General features: G+C 50.8%; 1 protein-coding gene across 5 annotated transcripts in view; it reads left to right on the top strand.

Annotated features, from left to right (window-relative positions):
* Window positions 1-22,005, top strand: part of BPTF (bromodomain PHD finger transcription factor) — a 34,792-nt gene extending 12,787 nt beyond the window's left edge. For 3 of the 5 annotated variants that reach the window (XM_075845677.1, XM_075845674.1, XM_075845673.1), the window contains 20 exons: window positions 187-2,131; window positions 2,682-2,806; window positions 2,908-3,036; window positions 3,117-3,267; window positions 3,409-3,526; window positions 3,789-4,038; window positions 4,230-4,391; window positions 4,483-4,634; window positions 4,725-4,854; window positions 4,953-5,167; window positions 5,244-5,463; window positions 5,538-6,403; window positions 6,635-6,717; window positions 6,836-7,061; window positions 7,134-7,417; window positions 13,171-13,344; window positions 13,837-14,029; window positions 16,524-16,608; window positions 18,010-18,196; window positions 21,185-22,005. In XM_075845677.1, the coding sequence (XP_075701792.1) occupies window positions 187-2,131; window positions 2,682-2,806; window positions 2,908-3,036; window positions 3,117-3,267; window positions 3,409-3,526; window positions 3,789-4,038; window positions 4,230-4,391; window positions 4,483-4,634; window positions 4,725-4,854; window positions 4,953-5,167; window positions 5,244-5,463; window positions 5,538-6,403; window positions 6,635-6,717; window positions 6,836-7,061; window positions 7,134-7,417; window positions 13,171-13,344; window positions 13,837-14,029; window positions 16,524-16,608; window positions 18,010-18,196; window positions 21,185-21,218 (5,729 nt within the window). In that variant the 3' untranslated portion in view covers window positions 21,219-22,005. The remainder of the gene's footprint in view (window positions 1-186; window positions 2,132-2,681; window positions 2,807-2,907; window positions 3,037-3,116; window positions 3,268-3,408; window positions 3,527-3,788; window positions 4,039-4,229; window positions 4,392-4,482; window positions 4,635-4,724; window positions 4,855-4,952; window positions 5,168-5,243; window positions 5,464-5,537; window positions 6,404-6,634; window positions 6,718-6,835; window positions 7,062-7,133; window positions 7,418-13,170; window positions 13,345-13,836; window positions 14,030-16,523; window positions 16,609-18,009; window positions 18,197-21,184) is intronic. The other 2 variants (XM_075845675.1, XM_075845676.1) reach the window with 2 other exon arrangements.
* Window positions 22,006-27,445: the final 5,440 nt, after the last annotated feature.

Below are 27,445 nucleotides of genomic sequence, written 5' to 3'. Positions count from 1 at the left end.
GAATTTATTAGCGCCCCCTTCTGTTTGGGAGTGTTAATATAAAATGTTTTCGTTTCAGAACGACGTTTATTAAATTCATCGGAGTTCCGAAAAAAAAAATGCCCGTACATAAGACACCGAATATATACGGTCTTCACGTCCCACAATATGCACCACTTTGTTGATTATTCTGTTTTATACCACCAGGACTTGAAGGTCTTGAGCCCATTAAAGAGGAGTCCATGGAGGTGGACGCGCCTTCCGTCAAAGAGGAGACTTTTCCAGATGCGGATTTAATCAACGTGGGCCTCGGCTTTCAAATGAGGACTTGGTATAAGAAGGTGGTTAAAACTTCTCGGCTGGACGTGTTACTAGAACGGAGGGAGAAGCAATTTACGTATGAAGAAAAGCAGCGACTGGAGAGACTCAAACTGGGCAGCGCTGCAAAGGAGAGCGTCTCGGAGCGGCACAGCGGCTTACCCGACCGCGGGAAACCCCAGAATGAGAACCAGCTAGATAGCGTAGCCCGGAAACTGAACATGGACGACAATGATGAGGATGATGATGTCAGCAGCGACCCTACAGGACAAAAACAAGACTCCCCCGGTCAGGACACTGGTAAGTCCAGCAGCTCGTGCTCCGGGGAGGACCCCGGTAACTCTGCACAAAATATAAGGAGCATTGCAGAAAGTGGAGGCCGAGACGGACGGCAAAGCTTATCATCTCAGAGCAATGATACAGCGGACACCACGTCACCGACCAAAGAGGAGACCCCCCGCGTTGCAGAGAAGCTTCAAGGCGTCAGGGGTTCCCATAGTCAAGCCGAGGAGAAGTCCGATCACACCGGAGACCAGGGTTTACCCAATGCAAACGAGGACAAGCCGAGACCGAAACTGGTCAACGATAAATCTGTGCTCCCGAAAGGAGCAGCGGAAAGAGACGTCTCCCTGCAAGACTCAAAAAATGAGCAAAAGTCCGATCCCGCAGCACAACGTATGGACGTGGCCCAGCAAGACGCCTCGAGTGATCTACAAATGGATCGTACAGAGCGGTCCACCAATGGAGACCAGGACCGGACTATCCCCTCTAATAACTGTACAGACGGCCACAAGAAGAAGGCCAAGCCCCAAGCCCTCACCCCCCAGGTCAACGGGAAGGATGTGTTCCCTAAGAAAGTCCACGACCTGTGCGACGACCGAACCCTCCAGGAAATTGAGCCCAAGGTGAATAATGTCTCCAAGTCTCTGTGTGAACACGGAGCTAAAGTGAAAGATCCCGCAGTCAAACCGTTCATGAATGGAGACGTCAACGTGGAGGAAGAGGAGGAAAAGAACGGAGTCCCAGCGAGTCAAGGTAAAGATTCTGAGACGGCTGAAGAAGAGGGACCAGCCCAGAACTGGACGGAGGAGACGCCGTCCTGCCAGGGGAGAGACCTGGGTGCTTCTCAGCCATTGTGTAGCAGGACTAACCCCATTGATGGAGCGGAAGGGACGCAAAGCAAGGAGCCCGAGAAGAGCGTGTCGTCTCCGGTGACTTCTGGAGAGGAGTCCAGCCTCAGTAATGATTCCATAGAGCAGAATAACGTATCCGGGGAAGCAAAGATACAAACCGTTGTCACGGAAGTTACCACTACGACTTCCACCGTGTTAACGTCCAGGACGGTGCTCGATGTTTGCGGTAAGTCCTCCAAGCAGGAGGTGTCGTCCTCGGAGAACACTTCTGTGTCGACCACCACAACCACTAAGGTGACGAAAATCGCCTCGCCACATCCAAGCGAAGAAGGCCTGGTGGCCATCGAAGAGCAAAGCAAGACTGTGGTGACCGCCACCGTGTCCGACTCCACGACCACCCCATCCGGCACCGTCTCATCATCGATGACCGTGAGCAAAGAATACTCCACGAAGGACAGGGTGCGGCTCGTAAAGTTCAACAAAGCTAAAAAGTCCCGGTCGGGGACGGCGCTCCCGTCATACAGGAAGTTCGTCACCAAGAGCAACAAAAAGAGCATCTTTGTCCTGCCGACTGATGACCTCAAAAAGCTGTCGAGACGAGGGGGGATACGGGAAGTGCCGTGCTTCAGCTATAACGCCAAACCCGTGCATGATATTTGGCCGTATCCTTCACCTCGCCCGACGTTTGGAATAACCTGGCGGTAAGTAAATGATGTGTTCTATTCACTGACAGTTCTCAGAGAGACATCATGCCTGACATGCCCATTGAAAGTTCTAAGGTAGTTACAATGTATCCATAGCAACGAGACTGTCCGATAAAGCAGGATTGTGCCAATGTCTCCAGCAGGGAAGGAGCTATGCTTGCTGAGTTCCCAGTTCCCCATGACAACACCTCCTGGCAGATATCCCCACACTAACTGGCTTATACAGAGGTGGCTGCTTGTGGTCCTAGTGATTTAGAGCCTTAACATATCCCTATGATAAGGCTTGCACAGAACACAGGAAGTGTTGTCATGGGGAAGTGCAGCTTTCAAGCACGGATATTCGATATAACTAAAGTCGAAGGGAAAAAAACTAAAATCCTACTCAGAGGTGATTAAGAAATAGCCGCAGCGTGTGGACGCACTCTTAAAGTGATACCCCGCTATAAAAAAAAAACCTCTTGGTTGGCCAGCTTTAACCGTAACCTCCTCGGGGGTAGTTCTGCTCCTCCAGTATGTCCTGTATAGTAACGGATTACAACCCTTCTAGGTATCGTCTGCAAACCGTTAAATCCCTGGCTAGTGTGAGTCTGATGCTGCGTCTCCTGTGGGCGAGTTTGCGGTGGGACGACATGGCCGCTAAACACCCTCCTGGTGGAGGAATAACCCGCACAGGTACCCTCCGCCCCGCAGCCTCACGTCTCTCCACTTCTATCTCAATGCACTCGCTCGCCTTGTACTTTATGATAAAATAACCAGAGAATTGTGTTACACAGAGTCCTCCGAAACCGAAATCATCACCACTGAAATAATCAAGAGGAGAGACGTCGGCCCACACGGGATCCGCTCCGAGTATTGCATCAGGAAAATTATTTGTCCCATCGGCGTTCCGGAGGCACCAAAAGGTAATAACCAGAAGACGAGCGGCGCCCTGTTCAGAGAGCGGTTTGTATGGGAACATAAACCTTACATCTCCCCATTGCAGAAACTCCAACACCGCAGAGGAAGGGGCTCCGATCCAGCGCCCTGCGGCCCAAACGACCGGAGACCCCTAAACAGACGGGTCCCATCATTCTGGAGACCTGGGTGACTGAGGAGGAGCTGGATCTGTGGGAGATCAGGTGCTTTTCCGAGAGGTATGTGTGACCCCCCCGCTCCCACACAATATTGGGTCGCCCGTGAGTCGCAGGAGTTGTGGTAATACCGTGATTTTAACTCCGCGTCGCCATAGAGCCCTAACCTTCAGCTCCACCATAACGCCTGTTTTCTCTCTCCAGGTTGGAGAAGGAGAAGATCCAGACTGCAGAAAGTAAGAGTGGGGACCTGAAGAAGGGAGAAGATGGGAAATCCCAAGCAGATGCTCAAATAAAGCAGCAGCGTCTCACGGCCCAGCAGGTAAGGAAGTCCTCCACCTCTGGAATACTACTAATACTACCACTGTCAGTGCACGCTGGGGGTGGTAGTTTGAGGGTGCGCTCCCATGATGCTCATCTGGCTGGCATAACACGGACTCCTCACCTCTCCGTGAAAGGGGCTTCATGCATCTAAAACTTTACTATATGAATTATGTCAGGAAGCGTAAGTTTGTGCACCCCTGATATGTAGTCCTGCTTGTTGTAAGGCTTCATCTCTAATCCGGAATAATCTGTCCTTTCAGAAACGGTTGGAACAGCAGAAGCAGTTACCGCTCGCAGGTGGCACCACAAGCACGGCCACCACCAGCGCCACCCTGACGCTTACCACGCCGCACAAGGTGGTGATGGGCTCCTTAACTGGCTCAGTAACCCCAGGGACAAAGGTAGTGCTGGCCACCAAGGTCGGATCTCCCGCCACCGTGTCGTTCCAGCAGAACAAAAACTTCCACCAGACTTTTGCCACGTGGGTCAAGCAAGGACAGACGACCACCGGTAATTGTGGGCGATCCTCATAGCAAGTGCTGGATATTATCAGAGCGGGGAGGGAAAGTAATAGCGCAGGGGAAGACCAAGGTAGTCTATTAGGCGCCTGTCCGGACAGCCGGAGTGGAGGCGTTGCACCTTTCTTGTGGGTAACTTATCGGCTGTTGGCACATTATTGTCGGATACATTGTGTTTTGTAGCCTCGAACACAGATGTTTCCTCCGCCACCTCTATCACCACCTCAGGCCAAAGCTTCCAGATAAGTGGAAGTCCAGTGTCAGTGGCTGGGAAGGTCCTCACTAAGCTGCCTCTTCCAGCCAATAGCAAGATATTAGCGGTGAACGTGCCCTCGTCGCAGGGAGGTAGGGACAAAGAAGGAGTCGTGGTTTTTGGTTTTCCGCTTATCCCTATGTGGGTCTGACTTTCCGTCCGACCTCCTCTCTGTCCTTTCAGGTGTAGTCCAGATGCAGCAGAAGGTGTTGGGAATAATCCCGTCCACCACGGGGGTGCAGCAAACCTTCACAACGTTCCAGCCGCGGATGGCAACGGTCTCCATCCGGCCCAATAATATGGGAACTACGAGTACCACTACGACCACCCAGCAGGTGCGCGCACATCAAAGCTGCGCTATGTAAGATGCATGAAGCAAACCCTGCCTCACCCTAACGTCCTGCCGCTCCTCTCTCCTGATGTAGGTAATATCTGCCGGCACGCAGATCCGGCCAGCGATGACGGTCATCAGGACGCCCTCCTTGCATCACTCGTCTGTTGGAAAGTCCATTATGCGCACGCCCCTCATGGTGCAGCAGGGAATCCTGCAGTCCAGTAAGTGGTTTTTATCCTCTCTGCTCTGGTTGTAGTATCACAGGTCCCGCTTCAAGGATTTGCCGTGTAATTGACGCTGCATTGTGTATCTCCCGCAGGTCAGCCGCAGCAGGTAGTGACGCAAATCATAAGGGGTCAGCCCGTCACCACTACTATGCCCTTAGGGACTGCGGTATCCAGTGGAGGGCTGAAGATGGGCACACCAGTACAACACGCTCAGCCACAGGCCACCACCCCGCAGGCTGCCAGACCTCCTCAGCAGGGACAGGTCAAGCTGACTATGGCTCAGCTTACACAGCTCACCCAGCAGCAGGTACGACAGGTCTGGGTTAGTCTGCCAGGGGCAGCGGGCATCATCTGCTGAAGCTAATACTTGTGTGTTTATATAGGGTGGAAACCAGAGCCTCACAGTTGTGGTTCAAGGTCAGGGACAGACCACTGGGCAGCTGCAGTTAATACCCCAAGGAGTGACCGTCATCCCCAGCCCCGGGCAGCAGTTAATGCAAGCTGCCATGCCGAATGGTACCATCCAAAGGTTCCTGTTTACTCCGCTGCCTCCGGGCTCCACACCTGCCAGCACGGCTGTCACCTCATCCCCCTCCACCGCAGGTACGTGACCGGACCACCCGCTGATCGAATCCTGACCATTTCAGCTTCTTCTTCATAGTTTGTTTGTTTTTTAGTGTCATCGTGTGAACAGAAATCTGCAGTCCAGGCGCAGAACAGCCAGTCCATTCCTCCACCGCTCGCTCCGGCCCAATCGACACCGATCCCGCCTCAGGGCGCAGACCCAGGTCCTCCGATGTCTGATCATGCCCTGCCCCCATCCCAGACTCATCCGCTACACTCGCAGGCATCACTCCCTGCCAGGACCTCAGATGACGGACAGCCCAAACAGCAAGTGACCGTAGCGTCCGCCATTCCAGAGACGGCGCAACAGACGTCATTTTCCACCGTCACAACAAATGCTGCTCAGCTCCCCATGACCCAGGGCTCTGTCCAGACGCTGTCACAGCAATCGGCGCAACCACAGATCCTGAGTCGACCCCAGGTTCAAACCCTGACAACCAATCCAAACCAAACGCACCCCTCAATCCAGATGACTCTGCCGGCTTCATTCCATATCCAGTCGCCACCGCTTCAGGCCCAGACAAAGCCTCCGCAGCACATTCAGACCGCTAACCAAGTGACTGTGCAGTCTCCATCTCGGGCACAAGTGCAGATCCAACCCGCCCAGACGCAGGTTATAACAATGCCCCAGCTCCACCAGCAAGTGCAGGTCCTCTCCCATCTCACCCCACAGGTGATGGCTCAGATTCAGCAAGGAGGAATCCCCCAGCAAATCAAACTGCAGCTGCCTTTCCAGATCCAACAGGCCGGGACGGCACAGCAGATCCAAAACGTGGTCACTGTACAAGCGTCTAGTGTCCAGGAGCATCTGCAGCGGATCAAGCAGATCCAGGATCAGCAGAACAAGAAGAAGCAGCCGGAAGTGAAGAGAGAGCAGACGCTGCAAGGAACCAACCAGAGCGAGATCATCCAGAAACAGGTGAGGGGCGTAGTGCTGACGGATCCCCCAATCCCAGTCATGACCTCTGGAGGGGGCAGTTATCGCCCCAGCCACGTGTATAGGTGGCCCCCAGGGCGTCTGAGCCTATCGGCCAGTCAGAAGCTCAGCGAGATCATGTGACAACCATAGACCTATCAAAGGGGTAGAGAAGTGGACAGACTACGTTGATTAAATGTGATAGGAAAAGTGATCGCTCTCTCTTCCCTTCAGGTCGTGATGAAGCAGAACGCCGTCATCGAGCACTTGAAGCAGAAGAAGACCATGACGCCGGTGGAAAGGGAGGAAAATCAGAGGTACAACCCCATCCACCTGTCTGACAGTCTGGTTGCTATGAAGAGGCGTTGTCAAGCAGTCCTTAGGAACCAGTCTTTCTCAGCTGGACATTTAAGACTTTTCTCTCTTGCTGTATAGAATGATCGTGTGTAACCAGGTGATGAAATACATACTAGACAAGATCGACAAGGAGGAAAAACAGGCAGCGAAGAAGCGCAAGCGAGAGGAGAACGTGGAGCAGAAGAAGAGCAGACAGAACGCCAGCAAGCTCTCCGCCCTGCTGTTCAAGCACAAGGAGCAGCTGAAGGCCGAGATTCTGAAGAAGAGGGCGCTGCTGGACAAAGAGCTGCAGATCGAGGTGCAGGTATGTCCAGGCCGCTGGGGTAGAGGGATGTGAGGGTGTTATTATATCCTGAATCCTCTGACCTGTTCACAGGAAGAGCTGAAGAAAGATCTGCAGAAGATTAAGAAGGAGAAGGAGCGAGCCCAGGCAGCCGCTCCGCCTCCGCTGTCACCCCCCCTGCCCTCACCACCACCGCCCCCGTTGCACAGACCGTCACCTACCTCCCCCACCTCTTCCCACAAGCGGAAGAGAGAGGAGGAGAAGGAGCATCATCCTTCCACGTCTAAAAAGAAGAAAATTATTTCCTCTACCTCAAAAGACAACAAGAAGGACAACAAACTCTACTGCATCTGCAAGACGCCCTACGACGAATCCAAGTGAGTATCTTAGATAACATCTTGTATATGTGGGAGATCTATAACATACATCTATATATATCAACACTGTAGGCAGTAGTGCAGCGACAGAGGGCTGCGCCACCACCGGGACATGGATACTCAGGGCTACCGGCAACACTCCTCTACAGTATAGTCACCCCGGGATATAGGACAGGACGGGCTACCGGCAACACTCCTCTACAGTATAGTCACCCCGGGATATAGGGGACAGGACGGGCTACCGGCAACACTCCTCTACAGTATAGTCACCCCGGGATATAGGGGACAGGACGGGCTACCGGCAACACTCCTCTACAGTATAGTCACCCCGGGATATAGGGGACAGGACGGGCTACCGGCAACACTCCTCTACAGTATAGTCACCCCGGGATATAGGGGACAGGAAGGGCTACCGGCAACACTCCTCTATAGTATAGTCACCCCGGGATATAGGGGACAGGAAGGGCTACCGGCAACACTCCTCTATAGTATAGTCACCCCGGGATATAGGGGACAGGACGGGCTACCGGCAACTCTCCTCTATAGTATAGTCACCCCGGGATATAGGGGACAGGACGGGCTACCGGCAACGCTCCTCTACAGTATAGTCACCCCGGGATATAGGGGACAGGACGGGCTACCGGCAACGCTCCTCTATAGTATAGTCACCCCGGGATATAGGGGACAGGACGGGCTACCGGCAACGCTCCTCTATAGTATAGTCACCCCGGGATATAGGGGACAGGACGGGCTACCGGCAACGCTCCTCTACAGTATAGTCACCCCGGGATATAGGGGACAGGAAGGGCTACCGGCAACACTCCTCTATAGTATAGTCACCCCGGGATATAGGGGACAGGAAGGGCTACCGGCAACACTCCTCTATAGTATAGTCACCCCGGGATATAGGGGACAGGACGGGCTACCGGCAACACTCCTCTATAGTATAGTCACCCCGGGATATAGGGGACAGGACGGGCTACCGGCAACACTCCTCTACAGTATAGTCACCCCGGGATATAGGGGACAGGAAGGGCTACCGGCAACACTCCTCTATAGTATAGTCACCCCGGGATATAGGGGACAGGACGGGCTACCGGCAACTCTCCTCTATAGTATAGTCACCCCGGGATATAGGGGACAGGACGGGCTACCGGCAACGCTCCTCTACAGTATAGTCACCCCGGGATATAGGGGACAGGACGGGCTACCGGCAACGCTCCTCTATAGTATAGTCACCCCGGGATATAGGGGACAGGACGGGCTACCGGCAACGCTCCTCTACAGTATAGTCACCCCGGGATATAGGGGACAGGACGGGCTACCGGCAACGCTCCTCTACAGTGTAGTCACCCCGGGATATAGGGGACAGGAAGGGCTACCGGCAACACTCCTCTATAGTATAGTCACCCCGGGATATAGGGGACAGGACGGGCTACCGGCAACGCTCCTCTACAGTATAGTCACCCCGGGATATAGGGGACAGGAAGGGCTACCGGCAACACTCCTCTATAGTATAGTCATCCCGGGATATAGGAGACAGGAAGGGCTACCGGCAACACTCCTCTACAGTATAGTCACCCCGGGATATAGGGGACAGGACGGGCTACCGGCAAAGCTCCTCTATAGTATAGTCACCCCGGGATATAGGGGACAGGACGGGCTACCGGCAACGCTCCTCTACAGTATAGTCACCCCGGGATATAGGGGACAGGATGGGCTACCGGCAACACTCCTCTATAGTATAGTCACCCCGGGATATAGGGGACAGGACGGGCTACCGGCAACGCTCCTCTACAGTATAGTCACCCCGGGATATAGGGGACAGGACGGGCTACCGGCAACACTCCTCTATAGTATAGTCACCCCGGGATATAGGGGACAGGACGGGCTACCGGCAACACTCCTCTATAGTATAGTCACCCCGGGATATAGGGGACAGGAAGGGCTACCGGCAACGCTCCTCTATAGTATAGTCACCCCGGGATATAGGGGACAGGACGGGCTACCGGCAACACTCCTCTATAGTATAGTCACCCCGGGATATAGGGGACAGGAAGGGCTACCGGCAACACTCCTCTATAGTATAGTCACCCGGGGATATAGGGGACAGGAAGGGCTACCGGCAACACTCCTCTATAGTATAGTCACCCGGGGATATAGGGGACAGGAAGGGCTACCGGCAACACTCCTCTACAGTATAGTCACCCCGGGATATAGGGGACAGGACGGGCTACCGGCAACACTCCTCTACAGTATAGTCACCCCGGGATATAGGGGACAGGAAGGGCTACCGGCAACACTCCTCTATAGTATAGTCACCCCGGGATATAGGGGACAGGACGGGCTACCGGCAACGCTCCTCTACAGTATAGTCACCCCGGGATATAGGGGACAGGACGGGCTACCGGCAACACTCCTCTATAGTATAGTCACCCCGGGATATAGGGGACAGGACGGGCTACCGGCAACGCTCCTCTACAGTATAGTCACCCCGGGATATAGGGGACAGGACGGGCTACCGGCAACACTCCTCTACAGTATAGTCACCCCGGGATATAGGGGACAGGAAGGGCTACCGGCAACACTCCTCTATAGTATAGTCACCCCGGGATATAGGGGACAGGACGGGCTACCGGCAACGCTCCTCTACAGTATAGTCACCCCGGGATATAGGGGACAGGAAGGGCTACCGGCAACACTCCTCTACAGTATAGTCCCCCCGGGATATAGGGGACAGGAAGACGCCCGCCTCCGACCCATGTAGGGTTCTTGTAAAAATCCCACTAATTTGGTAATTATCCACCTTCATACACACAGACTATACAGGGGTTGTCCGAGGACACAAGGGGTCTGAAGACCCCCAGGCTTTATCCCCAGATCAGTCAGATCCATTGCCCTGAGCTTAGGACTTCTGCGTGACTCGTGTGCATATTCGGGACCCTTATACACGAGTCCTTACATTATTTTTCCTTGAAGTGAAGGGTCACCTGACGTTCCTGCCCCTGTAGGAAGACAATGGGAGCAGAGCAGCCCCTCCCGGTCATACATGAGGCAGCACACTACATAACAATCACTACTACACCCATCAGGACGTGTCTTTCTCCCATCACTCCGTGTACTTGTGTTGTCGTGTGAGCCCAGCTTCCTTTGTGGATAGCCAGGAGACTTGGTTTTCCCCATTTTCTGCCGCTGTGGTGGTGCTCACAGGAGCGGCGCTGTGCAGGTGGAGTGCAGTTTGTTGCATGATATAATGCATCATTGCCATGAAGCTCTGACTACCCGTCCCCTCATGTATAGGGGGATGCGGCATTCACAGGCACTTTGCAGACTATGTAGAAGTAAGTGAACCCTCTGGTTTGATGACCTGGGATCCTCCAACTCTCGCTGCACTGCAGTTCCCAGGGTTGCAGGTGATGTGGGGCTGTGGCACATGGTCACAGGACTGTCTTTTGTAATCTCCTATATACAGGGTCCTGTCCCCCTCCCCCAGCACCGCTCTTGTTTTAGGTGCTGCTTTATCTGGGTCAGTCCCATACGCTGCTGCTAGCCGGCAGGTCAGGTAAGTGGGGATGTTGTGTGTTCCTGGTCATCCTCCTGCCGCCATGACGCTCATTCTCTGACAACCTGTTTCCCGCTCATTTGCTGTTGTGGTCCGGTCCATTTGTGTTGTGCATGGTGCCCCCCGGGGGAGCAGGGTTTTGTCTCCCCCCCCCCCCCCCCCCCCCTCAGATGTAATTGGTCGCTGTGACTGTTGTAGAGGTTGTGTTGCTGGGAGAGCTCAGGTAGAGAAGCGATTCTCCCAGTGCCGGGGGCCGCGTCATTCACAGCGCTCCAGTGCTAGTCCTGCCCAGGCCCCGTCATTGTGTGTCGTGCATGTGATGTCCCTCAGTGTTGTCAGGCTCTATGCACAGGGAGGGGGGACGCACATCTATAACTGGGGTGTGAAGTCTTATGCAAAGCACCGATCACTGACTAGACTGAAGCCATAGACAAGTGTTCTCCCTCCTGCTCCGAGCAGTGAAATTACTGAAATGATGGGTGAGAGCAGATGTGTATAACCTGCGGCCGGAGGTCACAATGTCCAGGGTGTGTCCAGCATGACGCCAGCGGAGGGGAAGAGACAGCGCACTAATGGGGATCAGCGGCATTACTACTAGAGATACGTGGTAATGTCCGAGGGACGGCCACCTGGTTACATCACTGCCCCATGTAGTCCCGGCATTGTCACCTGTTACAGGGCAGAATAGTGAGTGCAGCTCTGGAGTATAATACAGGATGTAACTCAGGATCAGTACAAGATAAGTAATGTATGTACACAGTGACTCCACCAGCAGAATAGTGAGTGCAGCTCTGGGGTATAATACAGGATATAACTCGGGATCAGTACAGGATAAGTAATGTATGTACACAGTGACTCCACCAGCAGAATAGTGAGTGCAGCTCTGGAGTATAATACAGGATGTAACTCAGGATCAGTACAGGATAAGTAATGTAATGTATGTACACAGTGACTCCACCAGCAGAATAGTGAGTGCAGCTCTGGAGTATAATACAGGATGTAACTCAGGATCAGTACAGGATAAGTAATGTATGTACACAGTGACCCCACCAGCAGAATAGTGAGTGCAGCTCTGGAGTATAATACAGGATATAACTCAGGATCAGTACAGGATAAGTAATGTAATGTATGTACACAGTGACTCCACCAGCAGAATAGTGAGTGCAGCTCTGGAGTATAATACAGGATATAACTCAGGATCAGTACAGGATAAGTAATGTAATGTATGTACACAGTGACTCCACCAGCAGAATAGTGAGTGCAGCTCTGGAGTATAATACAGGATGTAACTCAGGATCAGTACAGGATAAGTAATGTAATGTATGTACACAGTGACTCCACCAGCAGAATAGTGAGTGCGGCTCTGGAGTATAATACAGGATATAACTCAGGATCAGTACAGGATAAGTAATGTATGCACACAGTGACTCCACCAGCAGAATAGTGAGTGCAGCTCTGGAGTATAATACAGGATGTAACTCAGGATCAGTACAGGATAAGTAATGTAATGTATGTACACAGTGACTCCACCAGCAGAATAGTGAGTGCAGCTCTGGAGTATAATACAGGATGTAACTCAGGATCAGTACAGGATAAGTAATGTAATGTATGTACACAGTGACTCCACCAGCAGAATAGTGAGTGCAGCTCTGGAGTATAATACAGGATGTAACTCAGGATCAGTACAGGATAAGTAATGTAATGTATGTACACAGTGACTCCACCAGCAGAATAGTGAGTGCAGCTCCGGAGTATATATTTATATTTCTAAAGGGCATGCAGCAAATTTCAGTAAGAATAGACTTCCACTATAATAAGCTCCATAGTTTATGTTGTAGTTGGGCAGGACAGATCAGTCGGGATATTTGTGAAGTTTTGGGGAATTTGATCCTAGTGATTGCATAAGTCTTAACACTCCGTGGTGCAGTGACAATTCATGGGGGGATAAATATGATGCTGTGAATGTCTCCCCCCTCTGCATAGAAGCAAGTCATAAGTTTCCATTCTTTGCACAAGAAAAAACCCAAAAAGCCCCTCTCAGATCCCACCACCTGTGTTTGGCGGAGCCAGTGTTGCTCCCAGTGCCAGTGTATCCACCAAGGAAGCTGTAGCCGTGTTCAATGTTACAAGCACCGGATGCTTTTTCTGTAAATGACAACTGTTGGGTGTTTGTGCTGTAAATATATTCTAGGTTCTATATTGGCTGTGAGCTTTGTGCTAATTGGTATCACGGAGAATGTGTTGGCATCACAGAGACGGAAGCCAAGAAAGTGGATGTGTACATCTGTGATGAGTGTAAACGGTCACAAGAGGGCAGCAGTGAGGAGTTGTATTGTATCTGCAGGACGCCTTATGATGATTCACAGTGAGTCCTGGGGAATCTTTCTCTACTAACTAGAGCGCTCGTTGGATGTTTGCAGCAGTCGCTTTACCTTTCCTTAGCTCCAGTGTCCTCGTTAACCTGGCCAGAGCATGCTTTATCTGGGGAGGGGATTGACTGGCGACCACAGCAAGCCCCCCCACTGGGAGCAAAATGTCAGATGCGACCTCTCTCTATGTAATATGTGATGCATGTTTTCTGGTTCTCTGATAGCTGCAGAGCATCGCAGCTCTTTTCTCTCTGCTTTACACTTTGGAAATGATTTGCCTATAGCAGCTGGCGGCCCCTGCTGTCTGGTCCTGTGTACTGCAGCTGTGCCCGCACACAGGGCTCCTAGACTCCACGGCTTTTGCTTTAGGGATGTTTGGCGTCAGATCGCGTGTGGTGCACGTCCTTGCGCTGCCTACGCAGATCTGTGTCCTGTTACCGGTTTCTGTGGCCCCCTCTCACCGCCTGCTCTTGTGTTGGACTGTGTAGATTTTACATCGGATGTGATCGTTGCCAGAACTGGTTCCACGGTCGCTGTGTCGGGATTTTACAGAGTGAGGCAGAATACATAGACGAGTATGTGTGTCCCGAGTGTCAGTCCACTGAAGACGCCATGACGGTGCTAAGCCCACTGACCGACAAGGATTACGAGGGACTAAAGCGAGTTCTCCGGTCATTGCAGGTATGAATACTTCCTGGGCATGGGGGGCGGTTAAACGTAATGGGGGTGGTCAGAACATGGTATTCTACATTAACCCCTTTCCCTAATTAACCTGAAGCTGTGAATGAGTAAAGCCGGGAGTAGACCCGCAAAACCAGACCATGTTATGTGATCAGGGGACTGTAACAGAAAGCATATTTGGCACCGCTTATCACCTAGGGAAACACAAGATCAGACATATCGCGGGGTCTGATACTTCTGATAGATGTTGTTGAACTAATCTGTATGAAAAACTGTAATGTCTATAGGGGCCAGCTCAACGTGTACCCTCACCACTCACCCCATTATACAGTGTACATATAGAATTATCTTCATATAATACAGGACATTACTTATCCTGTACTGATCCGGAGTTATATCCTGTATTATACTCCAGAGCTGCACTCACTATTCTGCTGGTGGGGTCACTGTGTACATACATTACATTACTTATCCTGTACTGATCCGGAGTTACATCCTGTATTATACTCCAGAGCTGCACTCACTATTCTGCTGGTGGGGTCACTGTGTACATACATTACATTACTTATCCTGTACTGATCCGGAGTTATATCCTGTATTATACTCCAGAGCTGCACTCACTATTCTGCTGGTGGAGTCACTGTGTACATACATTACATTACTTATCCTGTACTGATCCTGAGTTACATCCTGTATTATACTCCAGAGCTGCACTCACTATTCTGCTGGTGGAGTCACTGTATACATTACATTACTTATCCTGTACTGATCCTGAGTTACATCCTGTATTATACTCCAGAGCTGCACTCACTATTCTACTGGTGGAGTCACTGTGTACATACATTACATTACTTATCCTGTACTGATCCTGAGTTACATCCTGTATTATACTCCAGAGCTGCACTCACTATTCTGCTGGTGGAGTCACTGTGTACATACATTACATTACTTATCCTGTACTGATCCTGAGTTATATCCTGTATTATACTCCAGAGCTGCACTCACTATTCTGCTGGTGGAGTTACTGTGTACATACATTACATTACTTATCCTGCACTGATCCTGAGTTACATCCTGTATTATACTCCAGAGCTGCACTCACTATTCTGCTGGTGGAGTCACTGTGTACATACATTACATTACTTATCCTGTACTGATCCTGAGTTACATCCTGTATTATACTCCAGAGCTGCACTCACTATTCTGCTGGTGGAGTCACTGTGTACATACATTACTTATCCTGTACTGATCCTGAGTTATATCCTGTATTATACTCCAGAGCTGCACTCACTATTCTGCTGGTGGAGTCACTGTGTACATACATTACATTACTTATCCTGTACTGATCCTGAGTTACATCCTGTATTATACTCCAGAGCTGCACTCACTATTCTGCTGGTGGAGTCACTGTGTACATACATTACATTACTTATCCTGTACTGATCCTGAGTTACATCCTGTATTATACTCCAGAGCTGCACTCACTATTCTTCTGGTGGAGTCACTGTGTACATACATTACTTATCCTGTACTGATCCTGAGTTACATCCTGTATTATACTCCAGAGCTGCACTCACTATTCTGCTGGTGGAGTCACTGTGTACATACATTACATTACTTATCCTGTACTGATCCTGAGTTACATCCTGTATTATACTCCAGAGCAGCACTCACTATTCTGCTGGGGGAGTCACTGTGTACATACATTACATTACATATCCTGTACTGATCCTGAGCTGCATCCTGTATTATACTCCAGAGCTGCACTCACTATTCTGCTGGTGAAGTCACTGTGTACATACATTACATTACTTATCCTGTACTGATCCTGAGTTATATCCTGTATTATACTCCAGAGCTGTACTCACTATTCTGCTGGTGGAGTCACTGTGTACATACATTACTTATCCTGTACTGATCCTGAGTTACATCCTGTATTATCCTCCAGAGCTGCACTCACTATTCTGCTGGTGGAGTCACTGTGTACATTACATTACATTACTTATCCTGTACTGATCCTGAGTTATATCCTGTATTATACTCCAGAGCTGCACTCACTATTCTGCTGGAGGAGTCACTGTGTACATACATTACTTTACTTATCCTGTACTGATCCTGAGTTATATCCTGTATTATACTCCAGAGCTGCACTCACTATTCTGCTGGTGGAGTCACTGTGTACATACATTACTTATCCTGTACTGATCCTGAGTTACATCCTGTATTATACTCCAGAGCTGCACTCACTATTCTGCTGGTGGAGTCACTGTGTACATACATTACATTACTTATCCTGTACTGATCCTGAGTTACATCCTGTATTATACTCCAGAGCTGCACTCACTATTCTGCTGGCTGTATACACTGAACAAGCAGGAAATGCTGGGAGATTTCAGCTCTGAAGCTGCAGAATTATGAGAGTGGTTCTATCTAATGCTTTTGGGGGTGGCTGAGTACTTGATGCTAATTTTATTATTTGTGCATTCTCCTTTAGGCGCACAAAATGGCCTGGCCCTTCCTGGAAGCTGTGGATCCGGAGGACGCTCCAGATTATTATGCGGTGATCAAGGAACCAATGGGTTAGTGAGATGAATCAGTGATCACTGATTGGATTCTGTGTTTGGTTCTCTGCTCAGGGCGGCCATGTTTATAATGTAACCCCTCGTTCAGTATTGAGGGTATTTCATCCCCCGCTCCCGGTCAGGGCACGCATTGTAATCCTGGACAATGGCTTCTTCTCTGCCGAGTTCTGACCACGCTGGGAATTGTGAAGGACCTGAGCCAAGACTACATGTGGGGACGGCTGGGGTCAGGGACCGGCAGAGGTGGAGACAGCTTGTCACAGTCCAGTAGTTCACATCACAGGGTCTCATCGGGGGAGGGGAGCAGGAAGCAAAAACAGGAGACAGAATGTTCCTGAACTGCAGCGTCAATTAGTGTCTGCACAGTTGGCCTCGTTAAGGGTTTTATTAACCTCCGGAGCTGTGGTCCTCAATGGTGAGAGATGTTGCTCAGTATTATGGTAATGAGGCCGTCGCCAGTCACGGATCCCTAAGAACCATTGCAGAGTCCCCTCACTGTGGGGATGGCGGCTCATTAGCATATCTCCAGCCCGAGGTCGTCCACTGGGGGCTATTTTACCATCATAACCCCTGTAGAATGAAAAGCTCCGCAACTCTCCAATACTTGGTCTCATCGTCTCACTATTTTCAAGATCTCTACTTGCCACCAGTGAATGTGAACATTCTTGTTAACATTCAAAGACTGAAAACCTGTCCTGACCTAATACTACTCATAGCAGAGGGTTTGTTACAAGGTATCCAGTCTAGACAATCCGTTGGGATCTAAACAGGCTGAACTCCAGACTGATACATTGTAACAAACGACCAGGACAGGTGCGGCTGAAGGTTTTTACAATTCTATCCGGTCTATATAATATTCTGTGACCTAAACACAGCAGCAGCACAAATCTCTCTCCTGCCATGACAGTTTGTTACAATGTGTCAGTGCAGGTAAAAGTATCCGTCTGGAGATCAGGGTATTTAGCTCAGGAACATCATCTGGACTAGATACAGCTGTAACAAAGCCACAGATGTGGGAAGTATCAGATCTGTTCATTTTTTTTAGCCACTTAATGTAAACAGCGTTCCCATTCATTGACAGAAAGCATAGATCTTGAAAATGGTGAGGAATTGAAACACTAGCTAGAAATTTTCTTAACTGTTTTACAGTTAAACCTTTGAAGGGCTTGTCCGGGATTAGAAAAACATGGCTGGTTTCTTCCAAATAACAGCGCCACCCACGTCTACAGTTTGTTTGTAGTACTGCGGCTCATCCTTATTCACATCAATGGAGCTGAGCTGCAATACCCGACAAAACCTGTGGACTGGTGTGGTGCTGTTCTTTCTGCTTGTTACATGTATTGGACGCGCTGAGGTTGCGGTGCTCTGCTAGTTTCACATTTCTGATTCCTCTCGCAGACCTGTCCACCATGGAGGAGCGGATCCGCAGCCGATACTACAAGAAGCTGACAGAGTTTGTAGCCGACATGACCAAAATATTTGACAACTGTCGTTACTACAACCCCAGCGAGTCCACATTCTGCCAGAGCGCCGAGATCCTGGAGTCCTACTTTGTGCAGAAGCTAAAAGCTTTCAAGGCCAGCAGGTGAGTGACGGGGGCGAGCCCACATCTCCCCAAAACCGGACCCCTAATATAACACTAGAGAAGTGGGAACTTCATATATTCACCCACTGCCTTGTAGGAGTCACCAGCAGCATCATCCACACAGGATACAGTGAGTGCAGCTCTGGAGTATAATACAGGATGTAACTCAGGATCAGTACAGGATAAGTAATGTAATGTATGTACACAGTGACTCCACCAGCAGAATAGTGAGTGCAGCTCTGGAGTATAATACAGGATGTAACTCAGGATCAGTACAGGATAAGTAATGTATATACACAGTGACTCCACCAGCAGAATAGTGAGTGCAGCTCTGGAGTATAATACAGGATATAACTCAGGATCAGTACAGGATAAGTAATGTAATGTATGTACACAGTGACTCCACCAGCAGAATAGTGAGTGCAGCTCTGGAGTATAATACAGGATATAACTCAGGATCAGTACAGGATAAGTAATGTAATGTATGTACACAGTGACTCCACCAGCAGAATAGTGAGTGCAGCTCTGGAGTATAATACAGGATATAACTCAGGATCAGTACAGGATAAGTAATGTATGTACACAGTGACTCCACCAGCAGAATAGTGAGTGCAGCTCTGGAGTATAATACAGGATATAACTCAGGATCAGTACAGGATAAGTGATATATTGTATGTACACAGTGACCCCACCACCAGAATAGTGAGTGCAGCTCTGGAGTATAATACAGGATATAACTCAGGATCAGTACAGGATAAGTAATGTATGTACACAGTGACTCCACCAGCAGAATAGTGAGTGCAGCTCTGGCGTATAATACAGGATGTAACTCAGGATCAGTACAGGATAAGTAATGTAATGTATGTACACAGTGACTGCACCAGGAGAATAGTGAGTGCAGCTCTGGAGTATAATACAGGATATAACTCAGGATCAGTACAGGATAAGTAATGTAATGTATGTACACAGTGACTCCACCAGCAGAATAGTGAGTGCAGCTCTGGAGTATAATACAGGATATAACTCAGGATCAGTACAGGATAAGTAATGTATGTACACAGTGACTCCACCAGCAGAATAGTGAGTGCAGCTCTGGAGTATAATACAGGATATAACTCAGGATCAGTACAGGATAAGTGATATATTGTATGTACACAGTGACCCCACCACCAGAATAGTGAGTGCAGCTCTGGAGTATAATACAGGATATAACTCAGGATCAGTACAGGATAAGTAATGTATGTACACAGTGACTCCACCAGCAGAATAGTGAGTGCAGCTCTGGAGTATAATACAGGATATAACTCAGGATCAGTACAGGATAAGTAATGTCATGTATGTACACAGTGACTCCACCAGCAGAATAGTGAGTGCAGCTCCGGAGTATAATACAGGATGTAACTCAGGATCAGTACAGGATAAGTAATGTAATGTATGTACACAGTGACTCCACCAGCAGAATAGTGAGTGCAGCTCTGGAGTATAATACAGGATGTAACTCAGGATCAGTACAGGATAAGTAATGTATGTACACAGTGACTCCACCAGCAGAATAGTGAGTGCAGCTCTGGAGTATAATACAGGATATAACTCAGGATCAGTACAGGATAAGTGATATATTGTATGTACACAGTGACCCCACCACCAGAATAGTGAGTGCAGCTCTGGAGTATAATACAGGATATAACTCAGGATCAGTACAGGATAAGTAATGTAATGTATGTACACAGTGACTCCACCAGCAGAATAGTGAGTGCAGCTCTAGAGTATAATACAGGATGTAAATCAGGATCAGTACAGGATAAGTAATGTAATGTATGTACACAGTGACTCCACCAGCAGAATAGTGAGTGCAGCTCTGGAGTATAATACAGAATATAACTCAGGATCAGTACAGGATAAGTAATGTATGTACACAGTGACTCCACCAGCAGAATAGTGAGTGCAGCTCTGGAGTATAATACAGGATATAACTCAGGATCAGTACAGGATAAGTAATGTATGTACACAGTGACTCCACCAGCAGAATAGTGAGTGCATCTCTGGAGTATAATACAGGATGTAACTCAGGATCAGTACAGGATAAGTAATGTATGTACACTGTGACTCCACCAGCAGAATAGTGAGTGCAGCTCTGGAGTATAATACAGGATATAACTCAGGATCAGTACAGGATAAGTAATGTAATGTATGTACACAGTGACTCCACCAGCAGAATAGTGAGTGCAGCTCTGGAGTATAATACAGGATATAACTCAGGATCAGTACAGGATAAGTAATGTAATGTATGTACACAGTGACTACACCAGCAGAATAGTGAGTGCAGCTCTAGAGTATAATACAGGATGTAAATCAGGATCAGTACAGGATAAGTAATGTAATGTATGTACACAGTGACTCCACCAGCAGAATAGTGAGTGCAGCTGTGGAGTATAATACAGAATATAACTCAGGATCAGTACAGGATAAGTAATGTATGTACACAGTGACCACCAGCAGAATAGTGAGTGCAGCTCTGGAGTATAATACAGTGACTCCACCATTTATAGACTTTCTTTCTAGATGTGAACTGTCATTTTACGTCCCTATCTGTTCTACAGTAGTGGGAGACTAGTTATAATTGTCCATTCACTGTCCATTGTCTCTTGCAGCTTGTAGTTTCCCCAGCCGGACATTGTTACCTCTCACCCCTGCCACCTCTGACCCACCACCCATAATGTTATAACATTTATGGCCTCGTCACATGGTTTACTGTGTCGAGGACCTTGTAGAAAGTGCCTGGAACTGTTAGATGGGTGTGACCTCTAAACCGCAGCCCCGCATTGTAACAGTCTGCAGTATGTAGATTGTATGTGATGAATACCCTGCCATTTGCGGAGTGTCCGGTCTGTAGTCAGTTGGGGTTGCGGTCGGTTTAATCGCCCTCCTTCACCTTCCTATGACGTTGGTTTGTCGGACTATGTGTAACACGCTTTCTGTACCGTGCAGGTCCCATAACAACAAGCTGCAATCACCCTGCTAGATGGCGAGACCCCAGACCGAAGGCGCAGCAGCCGGAAGAAAATGATTAATTTGTCCAAAGGACAAAAGCGACAGAAGAGGCGGGGGAGGGGTTAGGACACGTGTCAAGTCCCCACGTAGTCCTCGCAGCTACACGAGGAAGTTTGGTTGGATTGGGGGATTCGTGGCAAAACGTGTTTAGCGATGGAGTGGCGAACCCTCCGTGTATCATGTCGCATGTTCTTCAATGAAGAAGCCGGTTTACCGTTCACGCAGAGACTTTTGACTGTATTTATTTATTGTTCAGAGACACTTTTTTTATTCCTTCTCATTTGTCGACTAATTATTTTTTCTTACGAAAACGAGAAAAAAAAAAAGTTTCTAAAACGGAAAAAAAAAAAAAAAAAGCGGTGCTGGCCGGATGCAGTTTGGACCTGATGAGGTTAATTTGTCCTGTGTTTTAACACAATTCCTGTAATTAAAAAAAAAAAAAAAAAAAATGGGCAAAAAAAAATCCACACAATCTGAAAAAAAGTTTCTTTCTATGAAAGGAGAGGCTGGTCGTGCGTCGGAAACGCAGCGCCGCCATGTTAACTGTTAAGACTAATGACTGCAGACTGTTTGAGGGGAGGCGGCGGCGGGATGAGGGGTCCCCTCCCCCACTGGGCTCGGCTCCAGCTGGAATATTCAGTTTTGAAGTTCTTTGTAAATTGTTTGTCAATCTGAATTTTCATTTCTTTTGTATGTAAAACTAAAACGATGGATGTAAATAAAATAATAAACGGAGACGCGACGTCTCCTCGACCATCGTCCTGCTCCCGCGTCAGTGCTGCGTGGAAGAAAAGATGGCGGCTCTCCTTTACAACCCATCTCTTGCCTCTCAGGCTCCGTAGAAAGACGGGTTGCAGTGATAATGGGCTCAGTAATGGCGGGTGTCACCCAACGACAGTCGCTCTTAACCCTTCTAGTACGGAGGTTTCTGCGGCCCCCTGTGATGGGCAGTGAATCGTCAGCCATAGTCCAGCCGCTCTTACTGTCTCCTAGGTGATGAGGACATTCCAGGACTTGTCTTTTGCCTGCTGGGGGTGATCGTCCGTCCTTATGTACACAAACACTAATGACCTCCAGTTATTGCATCCAGCAGTGAGTGATGTCACTGCCTCGTCACCCCCGTTCAGACATCCCCCTCCTCTCAGCTGTACAGTAGGGATCTCTGATCCGGCAGTGACTGGGTGAGTGTACAGTATGACAGCAGAGAACGCGGCAGTGACGGGGTGAGTGTACAGTATGACAGCAGAGAACGCGGCAGTGACGGGGTGAGTACAGTATGACAGCAGAGAACGCGGCAGTGACGGGGTGAGTGTACAGTATGACAGCAGAGAACGCGGCAGTGACGGGGTGAGTACAGTATGACAGCAGAGAACGCGGCAGTGACGGGGTGAGTACAGTGTGACAGCAGAGAACGCGGCAGTGACGGGGTGAGTACAGTATGACAGCAGAGAACGCGGCAGTAACAGGGTGAGTACAGTATGACAGCAGAGAATGCGGCAGTGACAGGGTGAGTACAGTATGACAGCAGAGAACGCGGCAGTGACGGGGTGAGTGTACAGTATGACAGCAGAGAGCGCGGCAGTGACGGGGCGAGTGTACAGTATGACAGCAGAGAATGCGGCAGTGACAGGGTGAGTGTACAGTATGACAGCAGAGAACGCGGCAGTGACGGGGTGAGTGTACAGTATGACAGCAGAGAACGCGGCAGTAACAGGGTGAGTACAGTATGACAGCAGAGAATGCGGCAGTGACAGGGTGAGTACAGTATGACAGCAGAGAACGCGGCAGTGACGGGGTGAGTGTACAGTATGACAGCAGAGAATGCGGCAGTGACAGGGTGAGTACAGTATGACAGCAGAGAACGCGGCAGTGACGGGGTGAGTGTACAGTATGACAGCAGAGAGCGCGGCAGTGACGGGGCGAGTGTACAGTATGACAGCAGAGAATGCGGCAGTGACAGGGTGAGTGTACAGTATGACAGCAGAGAACGCGGCAGTGACGGGGTGAGTGTACAGTATGACAGCAGAGAACGCGGCAGTAACAGGGTGAGTACAGTATGACAGCAGAGAATGCGGCAGTGACAGGGTGAGTACAGTATGACAGCAGAGAACGCGGCAGTGACGGGGTGAGTGTACAGTATGACAGCAGAGAACGCGGCAGTGACGGGGTGAGTGTACAGTATGACAGCAGAGAACGCGGCAGTGACGGGGTGAGTACAGTATGACAGCAGAGAACGCGGCAGTGACGGGGTGAGTACAATATGACAGCAGAGAACGCGGCAGTGACAGGGTGAGTGTACAGTGTGACAGCAGAGAACGCGGCAGTGACGGGGTGAGTGTACAGTATGACAGCAGAGAACGCGGCAGTGACGGGGTGAGTGTACAGTATGACAGCAGAGAGCGCGGCAGTGACGGGGCGAGTGCACAGTATGACAGCAGAGCACGAGGCAGTGACGGGGTGAGTGTACAGTATGACAGCAGAGAGCGCGGCAGTGACAGGGTGAGTACAGTGTGACAGCAGAGAACGCGGCAGTAACGGGGCGAGTACAGTGTGACAGCAGAGAACGCGGCAGTGACGGGGTGAGTACAGTATGACAGCAGAGAACGCGGCAGTGACGGGGCGAGTACAGTATGACAGCAGAGAACGCGGCAGTGACAGGGTGAGTACAGTATGACAGCAGAGAACGCGGCAGTGACGAGGCGAGTACAGTATGACAGCAGAGAGCGCGGCAGTGACTGGGTGAGTACAGTATGACAGCAGAGAATGCGGCAGTGACAGGGTGAGTACAGTATGACAGCAGAGAACGCGGCAGTGACGGGGTGAGTACAGTATGACAGCAGAGAACGCGGCAGTGACGGGGTGAGTACAGTATGACAGCAGAGAACGCGGCAGTGACAGGGTGAGAGTACAGTATGACAGCAGAGAACGCGGCAGTGACGGGGTGAGTGTACAGTATGACAGCAGAGAACGCGGCAGTGACTGGGTGAGTGTACAGTATGACAGCAGAGAACGCGGCAGTGACGGGGTGAGTGTACAGTATGACAGCAGAGAACGCGGCAGTGACGGGGTGAGTACAGTGTGACAGCAGAGAACGCGGCAGTGACGGGGTGAGTACAGTGTGACAGCAGAGAACGCGGCAGTGACGGGGTGAGTGTACAGTATGACAGCAGAGAACGCGGCAGTGACAGGGTGAGTACAGTGTGACAGCAGAGAACGCGGCAGTGACGGGGCGAGTGTACAGTATGACAGCAGAGAACGCGGCAGTGACGGGGTGAGTGTACAGTATGACAGCAGAGAACGCGGCAGTGACGGGGTGAGTGTACAGTATGACAGCAGAGAGCGCGGCAGTGACGGGGCGAGTGCACAGTATGACAGCAGAGCACGAGGCAGTGACGGGGTGAGTGTACAGTATGACAGCAGAGAGCGCGGCAGTGACAGGGTGAGTACAGTGTGACAGCAGAGAACGCGGCAGTAACGGGGCGAGTACAGTGTGACAGCAGAGAACGCGGCAGTGACGGAGTGAGTACAGTATGACAGCAGAGAACGCGGCAGTGACGGGGCGAGTACAGTATGACAGCAGAGAACGCGGCAGTGACAGGGTGAGTACAGTATGACAGCAGAGAACGCGGCAGTGACGAGGCGAGTACAGTATGACAGCAGAGAGCGCGGCAGTGACTGGGTGAGTGTACAGTATGACAGCAGAGAACGCGGCAGTGACGGGGTGAGTACAGTATGACAGCAGAGAACGCGGCAGTGACGGGGTGAGTGTACAGTATGACAGCAGAGAACGCGGCAGTGACAGGGTGAGTACAGTGTGACAGCAGAGAACGCGGCAGTGACGGGGCGAGTGTACAGTATGACAGCAGAGAACGCGGCAGTGACGGGGCGAGTGTACAGTATGACAGCAGAGAACGCGGCAGTGACGGGGTGAGTGTACAGTATGACAGCAGAGAACGCGGCAGTGACGGGGTGAGTGTACAGTATGACAGCAGAGAACGCGGCAGTGACGGGGTGAGTGTACAGTATGACAGCAGAGAACGCGGCAGTGACAGGGTGAGTGTACAGTATGACAGCAGAGAACGTGGCAGTGACGGGGCGAGTGTACAGTATGACAGCAGAGAACGCGGCAGTGACGGGGTGAGTGTACAGTATGACAGCAGAGAACGCGGCAGTGACGGGGTGAGTGTACAGTATGATAGCGGAGAACGCGGCAGTGACGGGGTGAGTACAGTATGACAGCAGAGAACGCGGCAGTGACAGGGTGAGTGTACAGTATGACAGCAGAGAACGCGGCAGTGACGGGGTGAGTGTACAGTATGACAGCAGAGAATGCGGCAGTGACGGGGCGAGTGTACAGTATGACAGCAGAGAACGCGGCAGTGACAGGGTGAGTGTACAGTATGACAGCAGAGAACGCGGCAGTGACGGGGTGAGTGTACAGTATGATAGCGGAGAACGCGGCAGTGACGGGGTGAGTACAGTATGACAGCAGAGAACGCGGCAGTGACAGGGTGAGTGTACAGTATGACAGCAGAGAACGCGGCAGTGACTGTGTGAGTGTACAGTATGACAGCAGAGAGCGCGGAAGTGACGGGGCGAGTGCACAGTATGACAGCAGTGAACGCGGCAGTAACGGGTCGAGTACAGTGTGACAGCAGAGAACGCGGCAGTGACGGGGTGAGTACAGTATGACAGCAGAGAACGCGGCAGTGACGGGGTGAGTGTACAGTATGACAGCAGAGAACGCGGCAGTGACGGGGTGAGTGTACAGTATGACAGCAGAGAACGCGGCAGTGACGGGGTGAGTGTACAGTATGACAGCAGAGAGCGCGGCAGTGACGGGGCGAGTGCACAGTATGACAGCAGAGAACGTGGCAGTAACGGGGCGAGTACAGTGTGACAGCAGAGAACGCGGCAGTGACGGGGTGAGTGTACAGTATGACAGCAGAGAGCGCGGCAGTGACGGGGCGAGTGTACAGTATGACAGCAGAAAACGCGGCAGTGACGGGGTGAGTGTACAGTGACAGCAGAGAACGCGGCAGTGACGGGGCGAGTGTACAGTATGACAGCAGAGAACGCGGCAGTGACTGGGTGAGTGTACAGTATGACAGCAGAGAACGCGGCAGTGACGGGGTGAGTGTACAGTATGACAGCAGAGAATGCGGCAGTGACGGGGCGAGTGTACAGTATGACAGCAGAGAACGCGGCAGTGACAGGGTGAGTGTACAGTATGACAGCAGAGAGCGCGGCAGTGACGGGGCGAGTGTACAGTATGACAGCAGAGAATGCGGCAGTGACAGGGTGAGTGTACAGTATGACAGCAGAGAACGCGGCAGTGACGGGGTGAGTGTACAGTATGACAGCAGAGAACGCGGCAGTGACTGGGTGAGTGTACAGTATGACGGCAGTGACGGGGTGAGTGTACAGTATGACAGCAGAGAACGCGGCAGTGACGGGGTGAGTGTACAGTATGACAGCAGAGAACGCGGCAGTGACGGGGTGAGTGTACAGTATGACAGCAGAGAACGCGGCAGTGACGGGGTGAGTGTACAGTATGACAGCAGAGAGCGCGGCAGTGACGGGGCGAGTGTACAGTATGACAGCAGAGAATGCGGCAGTGACAGGGTGAGTGTACAGTATGACAGCAGAGAACGCGGCAGTGACGGGGTGAGTGTACAGTATGACAGCAGAGAACGCGGCAGTGACTGGGTGAGTGTACAGTATGACAGCAGAGAACGCGGCAGTGACGGGGTGAGTGTACAGTATGACAGCAGAGAACGCGGCAGTGACGGGGTGAGTGTACAGTATGACAGCAGAGAACGCGGCAGTGACGGGGTGAGTGTACAGTATGACAGCAGAGAACGCGGCAGTGACTGGGTGAGTGTACAGTATGACAGCAGAGAACGCGGCAGTGACGGTGAGTACAGTGTGACAGCAGAGAACGCGGCAGTGACGGGGTGAGTGTACAGTATGACAGCAGAGAACGCGGCAGTGACGGGGTGAGTGTACAGTATGACAGCAGAGAGCGCGGCAGTGACGGGGCGAGTGCACAGTATGACAGCAGAGAACGCGGCAGTAACGGGGCGAGTGTACAGTGTGACAGCAGAGAACGCGGCAGTGACGGGGTGAGTGTACAGTATGACAGCAGAGAACGCGGCAGTGACGGGGTGAGTACAGTATGACAGCAGAGAACGCGGC

This window comes from Rhinoderma darwinii, chromosome 13 (genome assembly GCF_050947455.1).
Source record: "Rhinoderma darwinii isolate aRhiDar2 chromosome 13, aRhiDar2.hap1, whole genome shotgun sequence".
Lineage (NCBI taxonomy): Eukaryota > Metazoa > Chordata > Amphibia > Anura > Rhinodermatidae > Rhinoderma > Rhinoderma darwinii.
Note: the sequence above shows the minus strand (reverse complement) of the source record. Positions and strands in the feature narration are given on the sequence as shown.